The sequence below is a fragment of the Nerophis lumbriciformis genome, linkage group LG03 (assembly GCF_033978685.3).
Source record: "Nerophis lumbriciformis linkage group LG03, RoL_Nlum_v2.1, whole genome shotgun sequence".
Classification (NCBI taxonomy): Eukaryota; Metazoa; Chordata; class Actinopteri; order Syngnathiformes; family Syngnathidae; genus Nerophis; species Nerophis lumbriciformis.
Genome location: NC_084550.2, coordinates 26,035,515 through 26,051,336, shown reverse-complemented (window position 1 = coordinate 26,051,336; position 15,822 = coordinate 26,035,515). Strand labels below are relative to the sequence as shown.

Below are 15,822 nucleotides of genomic sequence, written 5' to 3'. Positions count from 1 at the left end.
GTATAACCAGGGGTCTCAGACACGCGGCCCACACCTTAATATGAAAATTGAATGTTAGTGCGGCCCGCGGGTTTTATATGAATGGCGCGTGACAGCGTCATACTTGTCAACCCTCCCGATTTTTCCGGCAGACTATGATTGTCAAGGCAACTGTTCTCTCGAACTTGCTGTGATGGTACAGCATTTAGCGCCCACTAAAATCAGCGTGCCGGCCCAGCCACACGTTGTATGGGGCTTCTGCTTGCACACGTAAGTGACAGCAATGCATACTTGGTCAACAACCACACTGACGGTGGCTGTATAAAAAACTTTAACACTCTCACTAATAATCAATCAATCAATCAATGTTTATTTATATAGCCCTAAATCACAAGTGTCTCAAAGGGCTGCACAAGCCACAACGACATCCTCGGTACAAATAATGCGCCACACTGTGAACCCACATCAAACAAGAATGACAAACACATTTCGGGAGAACAGCCGCACCGTAACACAATATAAACACAACAGAACAAATACCCAGAATCCCATGCAGCCCTAACTCTTCACCTCAACCGACGCACAGAGGGGGGGTTGATGTGTGAGGGAGCAGGGTTGGGGTGGGGGTGGGGTTTGGTGGTAGCAGGGGTGTCTAATGTAGCCCGGAAGAGTCAGGGCTGCATGGGATTCTGGGTATTTGTTCTGTTGTGTTTATGTTGTGTTAAGGTGTAGATGTTCTCCTGGAATGTGTTTGTCATTCTTGTTTGGTTTTGGTTCAAAGTGTGGCACATTATTAGTAAGAGTGTTAAAGTTGTTTTATATGGCCAACGTCAGTGTAACCTGTGTAGCTGTTGACCAACTATGCCTTGCTGTCACTTGTGTGCAAGCAGAAGATGCTTATAACAAGAGGCTGGGCTGGCGCGCTGTTTGTACATATTGTAGAGGGTGCTGTACATATTGTAGAGGGTGCTGAATGCTGTACCATCATGGCACGCCCTTATTATTATTATTCTTAGGGTGAAAATCGGAGAATATTAGTCCCGGAAGTTATCTGCGAGAAGCACTGAAATCCGGAAATCTCCCGGGAAAATTGGGAGGGTCGACAAGTATGCAGCTGAGCCGCATCAGAGTGATCAAAGAGCAGCATGCGGCTCCGGAGCCGCGGGTTGCCGACCCCTGGTATAGAACATCTCCGGCTTGGGGAGTAGATCTTGCCCCAAGTGAAGGAGTTCAAGTACCTCGGAGTCTTGTTCACGAGTGAGGGAAGAGTGGATCGTGAGGTCGACAGGCGGATCGGTGCGGCGTCTTCAGTAATGCGGATGCTGTATCGATTTGTTGTGTTGAAGAAGGAGCTGAGCCGGAAGGCAAAGCTCTCAATTTACCGGTTGATCTACGTTCCCATCCTCACCTATGGTCATGAGGTTTTGACCGAAAGGACAAGATCACGGGTACAAGTGGCCGAAATTAGTTTCCTCCGCCGGGTAGCGGGTCTCTCCCTTAGAGATAGGGTGAGAAGCTCTGTCATCCGGGAGCAACTCAAACTAAAGCCGCTGCTCCTCCACATTGAGAGGAGCCAGATGAGGTGGTTCGGGCATCTGGTCAGGATGCAACACGAACGCCTCCCTAAGGAGGTGTTTCGGGCACGTCCGACCGGTAGGAGGCCACGGGGAAGACCCAGGACACGTTGGGAAGACTACGTCTCCCGGCTGGCCTGGGAACGCCTCGGGATCCCCCGGGAGGAGCTGGACATAGTGTCTGGGGAGAGGGAAGTCTGGGCTTCCCTGCTTAGGCTGCTTCCCCTGCGACCCGACCTCGGGTAAGCAGAAGAAGATGAATGGATGGATGGTATAGAACAGGGGTCGGCAACCTTTACCAGTCAAAGAGCCATTTTGACCAGTTTCACAAATTAAAGAAAACAATGGGAGCCACAAAATTCTTTTGAAATTTAAAATGAAATAACACTGCATACAAAGTTTTTTTTCTTGCTTTGTGCTATGTATAACCAGGGGTCTCAGACACGCGGCCCACACCTTAATATGAAAATTGAATGTTAGTGCGGCCCGCGGGTTTTATATGAATGGCGCGTGACAGCGTCATACTTGTCAACCCTCCCGATTTTTCCGGCAGACTATGATTGTCAAGGCAACTGTTCTCTCGAACTTGCTGTGATGGTACAGCATTTAGCGCCCACTAAAATCAGCGTGCCGGCCCAGCCACACGTTGTATGGGGCTTCTGCTTGCACACGTAAGTGACAGCAATGCATACTTGGTCAACAACCACACTGACGGTGGCTGTATAAAAAACTTTAACACTCTCACTAATAATCAATCAATCAATCAATGTTTATTTATATAGCCCTAAATCACAAGTGTCTCAAAGGGCTGCACAAGCCACAACGACATCCTCGGTACAAATAATGCGCCACACTGTGAACCCACATCAAACAAGAATGACAAACACATTTCGGGAGAACAGCCGCACCGTAACACAATATAAACACAACAGAACAAATACCCAGAATCCCATGCAGCCCTAACTCTTCACCTCAACCGACGCACAGAGGGGGGGTTGATGTGTGAGGGAGCAGGGTTGGGGTGGGGGTGGGGTTTGGTGGTAGCAGGGGTGTCTAATGTAGCCCGGAAGAGTCAGGGCTGCATGGGATTCTGGGTATTTGTTCTGTTGTGTTTATGTTGTGTTAAGGTGCAGATGTTCTCCTGGAATGTGTTTGTCATTCTTGTTTGGTTTTGGTTCAAAGTGTGGCACATTATTAGTAAGAGTGTTAAAGTTGTTTTATATGGCCAACGTCAGTGTAACCTGTGTAGCTGTTGACCAACTATGCCTTGCTGTCACTTGTGTGCAAGCAGAAGATGCTTATAACAAGAGGCTGGGTTGGCACGCTGTTTATACAGATTGTAGAGGGCGCTAAATGCTGTACCATCATGGCACGCTCTTATTATTAATGTAAGGGTGAAAATCGGAGAATATTAATCCGGGAGTTTTCTGCAAGAGGCACTGAAATCCGGAAGTCTACCGGGAAAATCGGGCGGGCGGGCGGGCGGGCGGGGGGATTCGGCAAGTATGCGGCTGAGCCGCATCAGACTGATCAAAGAGCCGCATGCGGCTCCGGAGCCACGGGTTGCCGACCCCTGGTATAGAACAAAAAAAATTAACAGAGAAATACTGGTTGCATGTACATAGAAGGTATTTTATGCAGACTTTGATACTCTAATGCCCCTTTTTTTAAACTCACAAGTCTTACCAAATGCTATTCTATTGTTCAATTTCCTGGTTTCTCCAGAAAAAAAAGCATTAATTAAACTGAATGTGATGCATAATATCTATGCTTCTTCTTTCTCTGCTTTGGTTTCTCAAGTTCTGCAACAACCATGGCCCTCTTGTGGCTGTCCACACTCGCCCCCATCTTTCTGGCGTTCGTCTCCAAACCGGCGCTCGGCTGTCCCTCCGGTTGCCGCTGTTACAGTCTCACGGTGGAGTGCGGCTCTCTTGGAGTCAAAGGAATCCCCCAGGATGTCCCTTCCTTCACTGAGGTCAGTGAGTAGTTCAGATCACGACTGACCACCACGAGGGTATCAGTGATTTATTTCCCATCGACATGTTTGTGATCCATCCGTCCATTTTCTATGTACAGTCGCGGTCAAAAGTGTACATACACTTGTAAAGAACATCATGTCATGGCTGTCTTGAGTTTACAATCATTTCTACAACTCTTATTTTTTTGTGATAGAGTGATTGGAGCACATACTTGTTGGTCACAAAAAACATTCATGAAGTTTGCTTCTTATGAATTTATTACGGGTCTACTGAAAATGTGAGCAAATGTGCTGGGTCAAAAGTATACATACAGCAATGTTAATATTTGCTTACATGTCCCTTGGCAAGTTTACCTGCAATAAGGCGCTTTTGGTAGCCATCCACAAGCTTCTACTTGAGTTTTTGACCACTCCTCTTCACAAAATTGGGGCAGTTCAGCTAAATGTGTTGGTTTTCTGACATGGACTTGTTTCTTCAGCATTGTCCACACGTTTAAGTCAGGACTTTGGGAAGGCAGTTCTAAAACCTTCATTCTAGCCTGATTTACCACTTTTGACGTGTGTTTGGGCATCACATGGACAAAGATAAGACCTTCTGGAGGAAAGTTCTGTGGTCGGATGAAACAAAAATGGAGCTGTTTGGCCACAATACCCAGCAATATGTTTGGTGGAGAAAAGGTGAGGCCTTTGATCCCAGGAACACTAATTCCTACCGTCAAGCATGGTGGTGGTAGTATTATGCTCTGGGCCTGTTTTGCTGCCAATGGAACTGGTGCTTTACAGAGAGTAAACGGGACAATGAAAAAGGAGGATTACCTCCAAATTCTTCAAGACAAGCTAAAATCATCAGCCCGGAGGTTGGGTCTTAGGCGCAGTTGGGTGTTCCAACAGGACAATGACCCCCAAACATAAGTCAAAAGTGGTAAAGGAATGGCTAAATCAGGCTAGAATTAATGCTTTTTTTCCAAAATCTAACCCTTAAATGTGTGGACAATGCTGAATAAACCAGTCCATGTCAGAAAACCAACAAATTTAGCTGAACTGTGTCATGTCTGTGTGATCATGTTTTGTTTTAGTCATGTGCGGTTTTGTTTTTGGACTTTTTGTGCACTTTTGTTGTTTTGTCACCATAGCAACCATTAGTTTTCACCTGTCACGTCACGCACCTGTTTCACGTTTTGAGTCACGCACCTGCTCTCACTAATCATGTCTATAGTATTTAAGTTCATTGTTTTCAGTTTGTCGTTCTGACGACATCCCGCATTCATACCCCTGTCACACTCTGTCTACCTCTGCGCACTTCATGCCATGTCCAAGTAAGTTTTTTCTATTAATGCCACAGTTAGTGTTTTTGTTTAATTGTTCACAGTTTTTTGCCCACGTGCAAGTCTTTTTGTTTCGTTAGTCAAGTTTGTACATCCGCCTTGAGCGCGCTTTTTGTTCCTTTGAGTGTTATAAATAAATATGTATTTACCTTCACGCCATGACCAGTCCAGCTTTACTTGCATCTCGGGAAAACAAACACACCACAGTCCACGTTTTGACAAACTGCACCAATTTTGTCAAGAGGAGTGGTCAAAAATTCAAGCAGAAGCTTGTGGATGGCTACCAAAAGCACCTTATGGCAGTGAAACTTGCCAAGGGTTCACTCTCCCTGACCACCTGAGGGCACCACAGACTGTGAATGCTTTTAAAAAAGGCTTAAAAACCCTTCTTTTTAAAAAAGCCTTTTTTTGGATATAGGCATACTAGTTTTAACTATTTGGCTGTTCTAGTTTTTATTTATTTTTTATTATTATTATTATTATCTTTGTATTTGTATTTTTTTTTAATACATTGTAGCACTTTTAGGTTGTTTACTCAATGTAAAGTGCTTTTTTACAAATAAAATCTATTATTGTTATTATTAAGGGACATGTAAGCAAATATTAACATTGCTGTATGTATACTTTTGACCCAGCAGATTTTGAATAAATTCATTAAAGAAGCAAACTTCATGAATGTTATTTTGTCACCAACAAGTATGTGCTCCAATCACTCTATCACAAAAAAGTAAGAGTTGTTGAAATGATTGGAAACTCTAAGACAGCCATGACGTTTTGTTCTTTACAAGTGTATGTAAACTTTGGACCATGACTGTATACTGTTTGTTCTCATCATCTTCTGACTTCACTCTGGACTGACCAGTCAATTGCGTGACCTGGTCCAGTCCCTACTTTTCTTCTGCCAGGGGCTCCAACCTGGGTTTTCCTAACAACCGGAGCTCTTAAGGTGTTACGGAGTGAGGTTTACCAAGGCACACTGGCTGTTCTCCAAATAACCAGTCGCGGTCACACCTATTAACCTCAGTCGGAGTCTTGGAATAAGGCTCTAGTATGATCTCCAGGCAAAGACTCTAACCCAGTCTCCTCAGTGTGAACCACTACTACCGTACCGCCCTCTGCGTGATCCATTCCGGCCTATTAGAGGGAAACGATTGTGGTTAATCATTTTGGAGCGACCCGCTCGGATGTAAGCCTCGGGGAGGGGGCAATGATTTATCCGTGCTCAGAAAGTGACCCTCTGATCATCTGTCAAGAAGATGTTTAACATCACCTCGTATTCTCTTCATGGGGTCAGGCTCGGGCTTAGTGCGGCTCATGAATATTGATGGAACAATGTCTGGAATAATTCCTTCCATTAACCTCAGTCATTAAGTCTTGTTTATTGCACTTTATCCCATGGCCCTCCTTTTAAGTTTTGGGGAGAAAAAAAACTGAAAGAATCAAACGACGAGTGCAACGTTTATGATTAATCTAGGAAATAGCGGCCATGCATTATTCATCGCTGCTTAGGGAGTTGTTGTCTTCAAACAGCCCCACAATATTTGTTAAATGTTCACGCCGCTCGGACTGCTTTGCATTTTGGCATGAGAGCACAATGACAAGAAGACAGACAACTAGAGAGCACCTCTGCCAAGCCACAAAACATTGAACCATATATCAATGCACTCTGAAGATCTGAAAGCCCGCTCACAGTGGCTAGGATTGCTACTTTGCTTATAAAATACACCATTAGCATGTGAGTCATTAAGTCCGTTAGTAATTGTTCAGATGTCATATTACTTTGGCAGTCATTGGAACAGATCTTTTTCCAGGGTACAATGACAACAAAGTTCATATTTAGTGATTTTTTAAAAGCAAGTCTTGGGTGCCCAACTTTTACTGCAACTGTGTGATTGTTTACAGTATTCAGTGGTACCTTAACTTATCCAGCACATTTTGGAATGTTGCCTATTGTTCCGAATCATTATGAGGGACTAGTGTTGTCCCGATACCAATATTTTTGGTACCGGTACCGAAATTATTTCGATACTTTTCGGTACTTTTCAAAATAAAGGGGACCACAAAAAATGGCATTATTGGCTTCATTTCGACAAAAAATCTTAGGGTACATGAAACATATGTTTATTATTGCAATTTAGTCCTTAAATAAAATAGTGAACATACTAGACAACTTGTCTTTTAGTAGTAAGTAAACAAACAAAGGCTCATAATTAGTCTGCTGACATACTGGATGCAGTAACATATTGTGTCATTTATCTACCTATTATTTTGTCAACATTATTAAGGACAAGTGGTAGAAAATGTCTTAGACTTAGATTGGTCAGATCTAGTCATAAACTTAGATTGGTCAGATCTAGTTTTAGACTTAGATTGGTCAGATCTAGTAGTCTTGGACTTAGATTGGTCAGATCTAGTCTTAGACTTACATTAGTCAGATCAAGTCATGGACTTAGATTGGTCAGATCTAGTCGTCTTAGACTTAGATTGGTCAGATCTAGTAGTCTTGGACTTAGATTGGTCAGATCTAGTCTTAGACTTACATTAGTCAGATCAAGTCATGGACTTAGATTGGTCAGATCTAGTCGTCTTAGACTTAGATTGGTCAGATCTAGTAGTCATGGACTTAGATTGGTCAGATCTAGTCATAAACTTAGATTGGTCAGATCTAGTTTTAGACTTAGATTGGTCAGATCTAGTAGTCTTAGAATTATATTGGTCAGATCTAGTCTTAGACTTACATTAGTCAGATCGAGTCATGGACTTAGATTGGTCAGATCTAGTCGTCTTAGACTTAGATTGGTCAGATCTAGTCTCAGACTTAGATTGGTCAGATCGAGTTATGGACTTGGATTAGTCAGATCTAGTCGTCTTAGACTTAGATTGGTCAGATCTAGTCGTCTTAGACCTAGATTGGTCAGATTTGGTCAGATCTAGTCTTAGACTTAGATTGGTCAGATCGAGTCATGGACTTAGATTGGTCAGATCTAGTCTTAGACTTAGATTGGTCAGATCTAGTCGTCTTAGACTTAGATTGGTAAGATCGAGTCGTGGACTTAGATTGGTCAGATCTAGTCTTAGACTTAGATTGGTCAGATCTAGTCGTCTTAGACTTAGATTGGTCAGATCGAGTCGTGGACTTAGATTGGTCAGATCTAGTCATAAACTTAGATTGGTCAAATCTAGTTTTAGACTTAGATTGGTCAGATCTAGTAGTCTTAGATTTAGATTGGTCAGATCTAGTCTTAGACTTACATTAGTCAGATCGAGTGAAGTGAAGTGAATTATATTTACATGGCGCTTTTCTCTAGTGACTCAAAGCGCTTTACATAGTGAAACCCAATATCTAAGTTACATTTAAACCAGTGTGGGTGGCACTGGGAGCAGGTGGGTAAAGTGTCTTGCCCAAGAACACAACGGCAGTGACTAGGATGGCGGAAGCGGGGATCGAACCTGGAACCCTCAAGTTGCTGGCCCGGCCACTCTACCAACCGAGCTATACCGCCCCACGTATAGTCGTCTTAGACTCAGATTGGTCAGATCTAGTCGTCTTAGACTCAGATTGGTCAGATCTAGTAGTCTTATACTTAGATTGGTCAGATGAAGTCATATACTTAGATTGGCCTGATCTAGTCGTCTTAGACTTAGATTGGTCAGATGGAGTCGTCTTAGACTTCGATTGGTCAGATAGAGTCATGGACTTAGATTGGTCTGATCAAGTCTAGAAGCTAGTGACAAAACCCCAACTATTTATACTCCAACACAAGTATGGGCAATGCAACGAGCAAACCTTCTGTGAATGCCAATGACAGTCGTTAAAAGGGAATTTTAAAAACCGAACAGTCCATTTGTGATTAATTGAATGTCCTGAGAACACAAAGATCTGGAGGAATGAGAACATCCATAGACAATAAATAATCATTTTATTAATTAACTTTAATGTATTTCAATTTTTTTTTTTTGTCCCACCTTACAGACCTTGTTCCTCCAGGACAATGCTATCGTACAGATCCGTCTCCAGGACCTGACTCGCCTGGGTAGCCTCCATTACCTGTACCTCCAAAACAACAGCATTTCGGCTCTGGAGCCAGGAGCGTTTCTCAGCCAGCGTCAGCTACTGGAGCTCGCCCTCAATGGAAACCTCATACATCTGGTTACCCCCGGCATGTTCCGAGGTCTTGAGCACCTTCGGATCCTCTACCTTGCAGGGAACCAGATCACCCGAGTTCAGGACAACACCTTCCGGGGGTTGCAGGTCGGTATGGAATATGCATTGTCCCAGCAAAAATACTTTTAACAGCTAAGTGAAACATTAGTAATTCTTTATGAATCTTTTGTTATTATTATTCATCCCTCTCTGCACAGCGCCTTCAGGAACTCCACTTGCAGGAAAACAGCATAGAGCTGCTGGCAGAGAAAGCACTGTCCGGATTGTCGTCTCTGGCTCTTCTGGATCTCAGCAGAAATAATCTCCATACCTTGGGAGCCTCGTCGCTCAAACCACTTGTCAGCCTGCAGGTGCTCCGAGTCACAGGTTTGAAGAACAATAATATAATTGCCACAGTATATGATTCATGACATGATTAAACCCCTGCATTTAAAGTAATTATTGGTTTGCTCCATTTATAAAGGATTTAGGCGTTTTGATTTCACAAATCTATCTTGCTGAGCTTCAAACTGGGAAGATTGTGCTCTTTAAAAACAATCATCAAAAAGGAAGGGTGTTGTCTTAGCAACAGTTTTATCAAAACAAAAAAACATATTTCTTCAAGGAATAATCAATCAATGCAGCACAACTTCAGTGACAAATGACAAAAGCAAATCACAAAGGGGAGAAATATTGGATATATCATTGCCATCAACTTCTTAGCTTTTGTTTTATTTTTTCAAGTAAAACCCTTTTCGAGACCATTTTTATAGGCTCTTCTTATTGCCCGGTTCATACTGATAGCAGATCTTTATGCTCTAATGTCGATTTTCAAATCTAAATATCAATACTTTTGATACTTAAGTTATGTTAGATAATTTATATCATTAACAGGATGCCAGTTTAAAGTTACAAAATCATTGAGATCTCGTCTAAATTGTGTTATTCCCCCTATATAAGTATGTAATGTGCAAGCGCATTGGCACACTGTGCTGTGCTCAGTCATTCAGTCTGTCATTTGTTTATTCAAGAAAATTACTGGCAATAAAATAAGTCTTAGTATAATAAAACAGGAAGTCTTTATATCCTTGTATTGTAGGCCATTTGGAGACACTACATACTGAGTTGAATGTACCCGTGAATATGAAATAACGCATTCAGTACAGAAAAAGCCATTATTGATATTGATTTTATATTGATTGAATATGATTCCCCAACAGCAGCAACACTTGAAATATACTTCATTTTAATTTTTACCAGACACTTTAGATATATTTGCTTTTGTTTTATTTTTTTAAACCCTTTTCTAGACCATTTTTATAGGCTCTTCTTATTGCCCGGTTCATACTGATACCAGATCTTAATGCTTTAATGTCGATTTTCAAATCTAAATATCGATACTTTTGATACTTCAGTTATGTTAGATAACTTATATCATTGACAGAAAGCCAGTTTAAAGTTACAAAATCATTGAGAGCTCATCCAAAAAATGTTATTCCCCCTATATAAGTATGTAATGTGCAAGCGCAGCGGCACACTGTGCTGTGCTCGAGTCATTCAGTCTGTCATTTGTTTATTCAAGAAAATTACTGGCAATAAAATGAGTCTTGGTATAATAAAACAGGAAGTCTTTGTATCCTTGTATTATAGGCCATTTGGAGACACTACATACTGAGTTGAATGTACCCGTAAATATGAAATAACGCATTCAGTACAGAAAGCCATTATTGATATTGATTTTATATTGATTGAATATTATTCCCCAACAGCAGCAACACTTGAAATATACTTCATTTAAATTTTTACCAGACACTTAAGATATATTTGCTTTTGTTTTATTTTTTTAAACCCTTTTCTAGACCATTTTTATAGGCTCTTCTTATTGCCCGGTTCATACTGATACCAGATCTTTATGCTCTAATGTCGATTTTCAAATCTAAATATCGATACTTTTGATACTTAAGTTATGTTAGATAACTTACATTGTTGACAGGAAGCCAGTTTAAAGTTACAAAATCATTGAGATATCATCCAAAAAATGTTATTCCCCCTATATAAGTATGTAATGTGCAAGCGCAGCGACACACTGTGCTGTGCTCGAGTCATTCAGTCTGTCATTTGTTTATTCAAGAAAATTACTGGCAATAATATGAGTCTTGGTATAATAAAACAGGAAGTCTTTGTATCCTTGTATTATAGGCCAGTTGGAGACACTACATACTGAGTTGAATGTACCCGTAAATATGAAATAATGCATTCAGTACAGAAAGCCATTATTGATATTGATTTTATATTGATTAAATATATTATTCCCCAACAGCAGCAACACTTGAAATATACTTCATTGTAATTTTTACCAGACACTTTAGATATATTTGCTTTTGTTTTATTTTTTTAAACCCTTTTCTAGACCATTTTTATAGGCTCTTCTTATTGCCCGGTTCATACTGATACCAGATCTTTATGCTCTAATGTCGATTTTCAAATCTAAATATCGATACTTTTGATACTTAAGTTATGTTAGATAACTTATATCGTTGACAGGAAGCCAGTTTAAAGTTCCAAAATCATTGAGATCTCATCCAAAAAATGTTGTTCCCCCTATATAAGTATGTAATGTGCAAGCGCAGCGGAACACTGTGCTGTGCTCAGTCATTCAGTCTGTCATTTGTTTATTCAGGAAAATTACTGGCAATTAAAATGAGTCTTAGCATAATAAATCAGGAAGTCTTTGTAGCCATTTGGACACACTACATACTGAGTTGAATGCCCCCGTAAATATGAAATAACGCATTCAGTACAGAAAAAGCCATTGTTGATATTGATTTTATATTGATTGAATATGATTCCCCAACAGCAGCAACACTTGAAATATACTTCATTGTAATTTTTACCAGACACTTTTGATATATTTGCATAAAGTATCGGTACCGGCCTAAACTTTAATCAGTGGTATTGCACATCACTGCCAGCTGGATTTGTGAAACTAACTCAGTGATAAAAACAATAATCCGACAGAGGATGATTGGATTTAGGAAAGTGTTTGTGATCTGATTTTTCCCCACCTTTTTCGGAACTTTAAGTTCAGTACAGAGGCCTTCCGATTGGCCATACAGTGATTATTAGGAGTGGGGGATGCTGGGATTTTTTATATCAGTCCAATACCAGATAAATACAAAGCTAGCTAGTATTGCCGATACCGTTGCTTTTGACTTGAAATGTCATGATGATCCGAATTGTGATTCTTTTTAATGTGATTCTTCGCACATTCAACTATACTGCATTAATAATAACATAACCGTGGTAGGAAATGTTCATATTGTTACATACCTAACTATAACACAAAGCTAAAATACTGATGTTCTGTTTGGGTAGCTTAGAATATATTGAAATATATTATATACGTTTTTAACCATCTTTAATGCACATAATTTATTGAATTTTTTTATTATTTTTTTTATTGTATTTTATTGCATGCCAGCAGTTTGCAGTGTTTTATTTTATATTTTACATTTTTATGAAAGCGGTTTGCACAAAAGCTAAACATGTTTTCATTTTGCATTATATTCCCTTACTGTACCAAAACTGAACTGAATCGAACCGTGACCTTGAAACCGAACCGTGATTATGGCTTTTTGATTTTCTCCATGATGCAAGAAACCATCCATTCATCCATCTTCTTCCGCTTATCCGAAGTCGGGTCGCGGTGTCAGCCACCTAAGCAGAAAAACCCAGACTTCCCTCTCCCCAGCTACTTGGTCCAGCTATTCCCGGGAGATCCCGAGGTGTTCCCAGGCAAGCTGGGAGACACAGTCTCTCCACCGTGTCCTGGGTGTTCCCCGTGGTCTCTTACCGGTCGGAAATGCCCTAAACACCTCCCCAGGGAGGCGTTTGGGTGGCATCCTGACCAGATGCCCGATGCCTCAATGTGGAGGAGCAGTGGCTTTACTCTGAGCTCATCTCGAATGACAGAGCTTCTCACCCTATCTCTAAGGGAGAGCACCGCCACCCGTCGGAGGAAACTCATTTCGACCGCCTGTACCCGTGATCTTGTCCCTTCAGTCATAACCCAAAGCTCATGACCATAGGTGAGGGTACGAATGTAGATCGACGGGTAAATTGGGAGCTTTGCCTTCCGGCTTAGCTCCTTTTTCACCACGACGGACCGATGCGGGGTCCGCATCACTGCAGACGCCGCACCGATCCGCCTGTCGATCACACGATCCATGCAAGACACACTTTTTATTACCACAGACAAAAACAGGTTAACCGAATCGAGTTAATTCGATCCAATACTTCTTTTGCCTGCCTCCAGAGAATCCTTGGCGTTGTGACTGTGCTCTTGACTGGCTGAGGACATGGATCGGCGAGGACGGGCAGCGGCTGCTAAGCACCGCGGAGCAGCGCCGGCTGATGTGTTCGGAGCCACCTCGCCTCTCCCACCTCAGCCTGGGGGAGGTGGCTCCAAACAGCCTGGTGTGCATCCCCCCAGTTGTGCAGCTTGAGCCCAGCCATCTAACGGTCAGACTTGGGGAGAGCCTGAGAGTCTCCTGTGAAGCCTCAGGATACCCTCAGCCTCAGGTGACCTGGAAAAAGTCTTCGAACGGTAAGGCCCAGTTGTCCCCTCGAGGCTTAGTTCAAGAAACGGGTCCCAATGGCGAGCTTTTCCGGCCTGGCGTTAAAGGAGCTGTCACCGCCCTACCCAGCAGTGGGGCGATGAAGATAGGAGAAGTCAACGGGGTTGTGCGTGGGACAGAGGAGGGCGGTGAGAGGGACAGCTTTGACCCGGACCTGGGCAGCGGAATGCTGTTCCTCAGCAATGTGACGGTGGCACATGCTGGCCGCTATGAGTGTGAAGCATGGAACCCTGGTGGTGTGGCCAGGGTCACGTTTCACTTAGCTGTCAACATGTCCTCTTCCTCATATTCATCACAATTCTGGCCTCAATTAAACACCCACTCGTTGGTTTCTTCTTCGTCCAAATCCTTCCCCCAGCCAGAGGTGGCGGATGTTAGCCAGGAGCCACTTTATGAGCGAGACAGCATGGACTTCAGCGCTCTTGGCCCAGCCACGCAAACCGTCATTGCGGTCGGCATCTCCTTACTGGCGCTGACTGCTATCCTTCTGCTGATTATGATCTACACCAGACACCAGCAGTACCATAAAGAGGAAGCGGGATCCTACTGCACGAGCAAAGAAGAAAGCATCATCTATGTGAACGATTACTCTGACGGACCCACCACTTTCGCACAGCTGGAGGAGTACAGCGACGACCACGGTCACGAGATGTACATACTTAACCGAGCCAGGCCTGTCGGCACCGCCTCGGCAAGGTGTCCCATGATGGGAGGTTATGTCCAACCAACGAGCATGAAAGAAGCTCTACTGGACCATCAAGTGGTTCAGACCCTGTCCAGATCAGGAGGCATGGGGGTTCGGAGGAAACCAGGCGATGGCGGCGAAGGGCCTTTAACAACAGACCCAGAAGAGGTCTTTCTAAGTCAAAGTCTCCTCTTTGGATCGCAGCTTGCTTACGAAATCCACTGCTAAACGTGTTCCAACGCGTATAATTGATCAAAAATATGAAAGGAACGCAACGTGGGGCAAAGAACTGATGCATCATATTGTCGGAACGGACATCCGTCTTTGCGTAAACGGTTAAACTCCATTTTATTCACGACCATTTTAACTCTGACTCAACCCTTTAAGGATAACAATGTCGCTACATATAGAATTTAGCTAACATTTCACTACACCTGTTTAGAAAAGTGAAGCTGTGACGCGTCTAACAAATTCTAATTGTGCTCAGACATTGTGTCATGGTCGTGTAAATATGACGTCATGATTGTGTAAATATGAAGACACGTTCAACTTTAAACGCAGTGTTTTGTGGCCCTCGTGGTAGATGCCCTTTTTTTTTTACCATAACACTGTGAATATTGTTGATGTTGTTAATGTACTAAACTGTTTTTTTGTATCCAAGTTGCATCAAACATTACAGTAACTCCAACAACATTTGTAAGTAACACTCCATTTACTGTTGTATGAATATGTCGCAATTTGTCTGCACTTTCTACAAATAAAATACATTTTAATTGATAAAGTATTTCAGTATTAATTTCACATCCATTGTTATACAAAATGCAGCAATCATCGGGCTTAGCCCCAGAGCCGACCCAACCCGACAAGGGTCACAGGCTCACACAGGAGCTACAACCATCAGCCACAAGCAGCAAGCCAATGCTAGAACTGACTCCCCCAGCATCAGGTCGAAGGTTAGCACCGGAGCTACAGCCACACACAGCAGGACGCGGGTTAAAACTCCTTTAGCAGCGGGCCACGGGCTGGCGCCGGAGCAACAACCACCAGAAGCGGGCAACCATGGGCTTGCGCCAGGGCTACAACCACCAGCAGCCGGAGCCACAACCCTTAGAATTTTGATTGATTGATTGAAACTTTTATTAGTAGATTGCACAGTGCAGTACATATTCCGTACAATTGACCACTAAATGGTAACACCCGAAAAAGTTTCCACTTAAATTGATTCATGATACAGATATATACTCTCAGATATATACTATCATCATAATTGGTAGGATATGTACAGCAAGTAGTGGACATAGAGACAGAGATCAGAAAGCATAAGAATAAGTATCTACATTTGATTATTTACATTTAATTATTTACAATCCGGGGAGGTGGGATGTGGAAGGGAGGGTGTTAGTTTAGGGTTGAAGTTGCCTGGAGGTGTTCTTTTAGTGCGGTTTTGAAGGAGGATAGAGATGCCCTTTCTTTTACACCTGTTGGGAGTGCATTCCATAT

General features: G+C 42.5%; 1 protein-coding gene across 1 annotated transcript in view; it reads left to right on the top strand.

Moving 5' to 3' along the window:
- Window positions 1-15,061, top strand: part of LOC133575803 (leucine-rich repeat-containing protein 24-like) — a 54,748-nt gene extending 39,687 nt beyond the window's left edge. The window contains exons 2-5 of the mRNA XM_061928657.1: window positions 3,354-3,528; window positions 8,830-9,108; window positions 9,219-9,387; window positions 13,316-15,061. Of these exons, the coding sequence (XP_061784641.1) occupies window positions 3,367-3,528; window positions 8,830-9,108; window positions 9,219-9,387; window positions 13,316-14,550 (1,845 nt within the window). The 5' untranslated portion in view covers window positions 3,354-3,366 and the 3' untranslated portion in view covers window positions 14,551-15,061. The remainder of the gene's footprint in view (window positions 1-3,353; window positions 3,529-8,829; window positions 9,109-9,218; window positions 9,388-13,315) is intronic.
- The last annotated feature ends 761 nt before the right edge of the window (window positions 15,062-15,822 follow it).